Below are 6499 nucleotides of genomic sequence, written 5' to 3'. Positions count from 1 at the left end.
AGATCTCTATGGAACCGGGAGTCCCTCGCTGAGCCCCGCACCCGTCCACTGCGTCGCGCACAGCCCCGTGCCCAAGCGGGGAGACGGGGACGGCGGGGCGGTGGCAGGGAGCGCAGCGCGCAGGCGCGGCTGGTGCTCCCCGGAGTGCCCGGCGCTGGACAAAGGGAGGAGGCGGCGGCAGGAGAGGGCTGGGGAGGCCCCTTCTGACATGCCTCCCTGCCAACTGTAACCAATCGTCGAGCCCCCCTGCCGAGCCCCCGCAGCCTGCAGGTCTTGCGGGAGGACTTCCTCACGCCTCGCCCATGGCGGGGACTGCTGGCCCGGCCCGTCGCGTCCCAGCACACCTCGCCCAGGCAGCCCCGCCAGACCGGCTCCCCCGTCAGAAGCCGAGCTCCTTGCCCAGAAATCATTAACCAGCGCGACCTCCCAGCAGGCGATGGTGGTGGTGGGGCGGGGGGAGAGATACAGATTCCCCCGAACAATGGCTTGTAACTCCCCACGCCGCTGGAGCGGAATACAGTAAAAGCACTGGACTGACCTAAGAGTTTGTTTCTGCAGTCTACATTGTTTTAAAGAAAATAAAATGTTATTTTAAGAAAAAAGGTTTTCTTATGATTTTCTGCACAACCAGACGTTTGTTTGTTTGCTTTAAAATGTTTCAACAAAATCCTGGTTTGTTTCGAAATAGGTTGGATTAGCATTTAACACCTCATCGGTCACTAAAGCCCAGTCAATTCACCAGCCCCAACACAGCCTCGGCTAAAAGAACATCAGAGCAAACAGAGCTGGGCCTTTAAAAGTGGCAAACAAATGCCACACACCGCCTAAAGAAGGGGGGTTGGGGGAGGGGAGGGTTAAGGCGAACTTGGGTCCAAATGAGTTTGAAGGGAATACAAAGAACGAAAAGTCAGCACAAGTTTTCCTGAAGCTAGCTCGCGAACGCAAGCGTCGCGAACAAGGGCTTTTGTGCATGCTAATTGCGCCATTGGTGCGCAAAAGTTCCGACGCCAAGTGTGAACTCTCAACAGAAGGAAACATGAGACAACTGAAGTGCCCTGGTTTATGTGCCCTGCTCCTCCTCCGCTGCCGCCTCCCCTTCTTTCTCCTTCCTCCCGCCGAGCCCGCTGTTGCAGCTTGTTTGCACTGGGGCTTATCCGGAGCGGAAATTCCTTTCCGTTTTTGTGAATGACAAACTCATTAACAATTCATCAACACAACCTGTTCCAGCCGGCCCGTCCCCACGGCAACAGCCCCTTCCGCAGCACGCTCATTGGCTGGCCCGGAGAATGTATCCATTGAGACGCTCGCTGTTTGTATCCATTGAGGAGCTGCCTCGCTCAGGGGGTGTGCGAGGCTGAGTCCAGGAGATAGTGAGCAAATCGAGTCTTAAATAATCCGGGGAGAAACACGCCCGGGTAGATTTGAGGTGCAGCCTTGGAGGGAGGGATTAGGAGCCGCTAGACTTTTTTTCCTCCCCTCTCAGTAGCACGGAGTCCGAATTAATTGGATTTCATTCACCGGGGAAGAACAAAAACTGTCTGGGCAGCTTCATTGAGAGAGATTCATTGACACTAAGAGCCAGTGGCTGCTGCTGGGTGCAGAGAGAACCTACGGCTTTACTTCTGTCTCGTCTGCCCCAACCGCTAGCCTCGGCTTGGGTAAAGCGAGGCGGAATTAAACCCCGCTCCGAGAGCGGCAGCTTCGCGCGCGGTGCGCTCGGCCTATGCCTGCCCCGAGGGGCGTCTGGTAGGCACCCCGCCCTCTCCCGCAGCTCGACCCCCATGATAGATACGCTCAGACCCGTGCCCTTCGCGTCGGAAATGGCGATCAGCAAGACGGTGGCATGGCTCAACGAGCAGCTGGAGCTGGGCAACGAGCGGCTGCTGCTGATGGACTGCCGGCCGCAGGAGCTATACGAGTCGTCGCACATCGAGTCGGCCATCAACGTGGCCATCCCGGGCATCATGCTGCGGCGCCTGCAGAAGGGTAACCTGCCGGTGCGCGCGCTCTTCACGCGCGGCGAGGACCGGGACCGCTTCACCCGGCGCTGTGGCACCGACACAGTGGTGCTCTACGACGAGAGCAGCAGCGACTGGAACGAGAATACGGGTGGCGAGTCGGTGCTCGGGCTGCTGCTCAAGAAGCTCAAGGACGAGGGCTGCCGGGCGTTCTACCTGGAAGGTACGCGCCCAGGGAACTCCGCGCGCGCGGCAGGGCTAGGGGCGCAGGGCTGCGGGCGGGGCGCGTGGACTGAAAATGCCTCTGCTCCGCTCAGCTGGAGCTTCGGAGCCGCGCTGCTCGCCTAGGGACCGGCCGCCGGCGAGGTAGGGGCCGCGAACCGCGCGTTCCGCACCAGAGAACCGGGCCGGCTCAGAATCCACCCGCTTCCGGCTGCGGGTACCGGCGGTTTCTTTCTAACGGGTTCTGCGCCTTCTTAGCCAGAACATCCTCCACCATCACCCTGTTTTCTATCGTTCGATTTTGAATTAAGATTTGCAGGACGGGAGAGAGATTGTTGGGGATGCAAATGGGCACATCTTAGCTCTCAAAATATTCCAAAAAGTTGCCATTTTGTCTATTTCCGGATTCAAGCGAATAAGGGTTCCCTGGCGAGGCGGGCCCGTTCGTTCCATTCCCGATGGTACACATTTAAAGTGTGTTTCTCTTATATATGGTTCTGTATGTAGGGGGTTCGTAGGATGCTTGTGGTGCATCTTGCGCCGGGCTGCGGTTCTTACAAGCTGTGAAAACTACTACGGCTTCTCAGGTTACACGATTGCTTTTCTCGTTCTGGCAGGTGGTTTCAGTAAGTTCCAAGCCGAGTTCGCCCTGCATTGCGAGACCAATCTAGACGGCTCATGTAGCAGCAGCTCGCCGCCGTTGCCAGTGCTGGGGCTCGGGGGCCTGCGGATCAGCTCTGACTCTTCCTCGGACATCGAGTCTGACCTTGACCGAGACCCCAATAGTGCAACAGACTCGGATGGCAGTCCGCTGTCCAACAGCCAGCCTTCCTTCCCAGTGGAGATCTTGCCCTTCCTCTACTTGGGCTGTGCCAAAGACTCCACCAACTTGGACGTGTTGGAGGAATTCGGCATCAAGTACATCTTGAACGTCACCCCCAATTTGCCGAATCTCTTTGAGAACGCAGGAGAGTTTAAATACAAGCAAATCCCCATCTCGGATCACTGGAGCCAAAACCTGTCCCAGTTTTTCCCTGAGGCCATTTCTTTCATAGGTGAGACTAATTAATAGTCGTCGCTCTGACATTTAAATGCAAAATTCCTAGCCATTCATAGAGTTTAAGCTGTTAATCGTTCTTGCTGCTTGCTAATTTGTCTGACTGCAGGTCTCTAATGTTTCTAGAGCGTCCTTAATTCTGGTTTATCTTCTTGCTAAAGGAAGAAAACCTGCCTTTTGACATGGCTGCAGATCACAGGTGTATTTGAAACGCTGTTTCTTGAATCTTTGAATTCAGTCATTGACAGTCGTTCATAATCGGACAACAGATTTTTCCCCCAGTCTTTGGACTCAGGGGAAGGGTCAGATAGAAGTACTCACTATAGACAGGAATTCCAGCATTGCTTTATAATTTGAAAACATCTAGGAGTTATTTTAGGACATCAGGTTAGTTGTTGGAAAGCAGTATGAATGCTGAATGTTATCCAGTTGAATGATACTGTGATACTGGTAACAGTGAGACAGTGGGTAACCTGAGCCCAGCAGGAAGAACTGTGGGCTGGAAGCCTGGGAGAAGTGAATCTCCAGGCATTGTAATGCATTTCCTATTACAAAGGAACTCATTTTCAGGCCATGTCGACATCCTGTTCCTCCTAATGGGCCGTCCCCTGTGACTTCCCTCTCTCTTTTAAAATGTCTGAATACCTCCATTGTTAGCTGCACAACATTTGGAGAATAATTTAATAGACCCTTGCAGTCTGGTTGTCTGTATAAAAGGCATTCACGAACATATTGCAGGGTTTCTGGTATTCACATGCTGAGGCAAAGAATGCACCCATTAAGGAGTTTTTTGTTGGCAGAAACTTAATACAAAAGCTCTCTTTTCAGAAAATATCTGAAATATGTAATTGTGTCCGGTGTACATGTTTCATTTCAGTGATACATTTTCTGCTGCTTGTAGGGCTCAACTGCCACACACAACTATTATTATTATTATGTTTTTAAGTTCAGTTTTTAGACTGATCATTCACAAAGGGTGGTTTTCAGTCTGCTGAGATCTTGCTTTTCTTTTTGTGTTCACAGATGAAGCCCGGGGCAAGAACTGTGGTGTCTTGGTACATTGCTTGGCTGGCATTAGCCGCTCAGTCACTGTGACTGTGGCTTACCTTATGCAGAAGCTCAATCTGTCGATGAACGATGCCTATGACATTGTCAAAATGAAAAAATCCAACATATCCCCTAACTTCAACTTCATGGGTCAGCTGCTGGACTTCGAGAGGACGCTGGGACTCAGCAGCCCGTGTGACAACCGGGTTCCAGCACAGCAGCTGTATTTTACCACCCCTTCCAACCAGAATGTATACCAGGTGGACTCTCTGCAATCTACGTGAAAGACCCCACACCCCTCCTTGCTGGAATGTGTCTGGCCCTTCAGCAGTTTCTCTTGGCAGCATCAGCTGGGCTGCTTTCTTTGTGTGTGGCCCCAGGTGTCAAAATGACACCAGCTGTCTGTACTAGACAAGGTTACCAAGTGTGGAATTGGTTAATACTAACAGAGAGATTTGCTCCATTCTCTTTGGAATAACAGGACATGCTGTATAGATACAGGCAGTAGATTTGCTCTGTACCCATGTGTACAGCCTACCCATGCAGGGACTGGGATTCGAGGACTTCCAGGCGCATAGGGTAGGACCAAATGATAGGGTAGGAGCATGTGTTCTTTAGGGCCTTGTAAGGCTGTTTCCTTTTGCATCTGGAACTGACTATATAATTGTCTTCAATGAAGACTAATTCAATTTTGCATATAGAGGAGCCAAAGAGAGATTTCAGCTCTGTATTTGTGGTATCAGTTTGGAAAAAAAAATCTGATACTCCATTTGATTATTGTAAATATTTGATCTTGAATCACTTGACAGTGTTTGTTTGAATTGTGTTTGTTTTTTCCTTTGATGGGCTTAAAAGAAATTATCCAAAGGGAGAAAGAGCAGTATGCCACTTCTTAAAACAGAACAAAACAAAAAAAGAAAATTGTGCTCTTTTCTAATCCAAAGGGTATATTTGCAGCATGCTTGACTTTACCAATTCTGATGACATCTTTACGGACACTATTATCACTAAGACCTTGTTATGGCGAAGTCTTTAGTCTTTTTCATGTATTTTCCTCATGATTTTTTCTCTTTATGTAGTTTGACTATGCCTTACCTTTGTAAATATTTTTGCTTGTGTTGTCGCAAAGGGGATAATCTGGGAAAGACACCAAATCATGGGCTCACTTTAAAAAAAGAAAAAAAGAATAAAAAAACCTTCAGCTGTGCTAAACAGTATATTACCTCTGTATAAAATTCTTCAGGGAGTGTCACCTCAAATGCAATACTTTGGGTTGGTTTCTTTCCTTTAAAAAAATTTGTATAAAACTGGAAGTGTGTGTGTGAGCATGGGTACCCATTTTATAAGAGAAATGCATTTGATTGTGAAGAAGGGAGAGTTAAATTCTCCATTATGTTCGTGGTGTAAAGTTTTGAGCTGGAATTTATTATAAGAATGTAAAACCTTAAATTATTAATAAATAACTATTTTGGCTATTGAATGTGTGTTTTTAAAAAAAATCTCAGTTATACCTATGTGTGAAGTGACACATTTTAGAACTTTTTCATTCAGGGATTGATTTTGACTTGTAGGCATAGCAGGGCAAGGTTCTTTTAAGCTTTTCCTAGAATATTTTTCAGCAGCAGTTTATGAAATTTATCATTTGCCACGAATAAAGATGACATCCTAGAATGGACTGACTGTACCATGTATATGAACAATACCTCTTATGAGTATAGTTCCGGCTTAAGATTTTAAAGCCCCTGAAGAAAAATGAATCTATAGAGCATAGCTTGCTGAGGAATACAATTTGGATATTAACCACAGAGAGGTGTAGCAGAATAACAAGATGACAGCCACATGTTAACCTCCTCCCTATCCTTCACTGTCAGGATCTTCTGCTCTATAATGCTGAGATAATGCCAAGGAGGAAGTAGGGATAATTCTTTTTCCAGTCTGTTGTCATTGGCAATTCTACCTGCAGATATCCTAGTGTGAGAATGATGAATCCAGAATGATGTCTCCACTTTTTCCCCTAGCATGCGCATGGCAAGGCATATCTAAGCTTCCTCACTGTGTCAGGATATGGCTTTAGAATTTTACACTGGCACTTAGGAGGCAACTTTGTCATCCCTGTTCTAATGTGCTTTTTTGTTTAACTGGTTTGGGATGTGGGTCAGAAACCCCTATTGAAACTTGTGGGGATTATTTTAGTTTCTTTTCAAGCTAAAGACTT

General features: G+C 48.4%; 1 protein-coding gene across 1 annotated transcript; it reads left to right on the top strand.

Moving 5' to 3' along the window:
• The first annotated feature begins 1029 nt into the window (after positions 1-1029).
• DUSP6 (dual specificity phosphatase 6) lies at positions 1030-5764 on the top strand. The gene is made up of 3 exons (XM_004053653.4): positions 1030-2181; positions 2798-3235; positions 4261-5764. Exons 1-3 carry the CDS (start codon positions 1782-1784, stop codon positions 4566-4568), a joined length of 1146 nt encoding a protein of 381 aa, XP_004053701.1. The 5' UTR covers positions 1030-1781; the 3' UTR covers positions 4569-5764.
• The last annotated feature ends 735 nt before the right edge of the window (positions 5765-6499 follow it).

Source organism: Gorilla gorilla, chromosome 10 (assembly GCF_029281585.2).
Source record: "Gorilla gorilla gorilla isolate KB3781 chromosome 10, NHGRI_mGorGor1-v2.1_pri, whole genome shotgun sequence".
Classification (NCBI taxonomy): Eukaryota; Metazoa; Chordata; class Mammalia; order Primates; family Hominidae; genus Gorilla; species Gorilla gorilla.
This window is presented reverse-complemented; position numbering and strand designations above follow the sequence as displayed.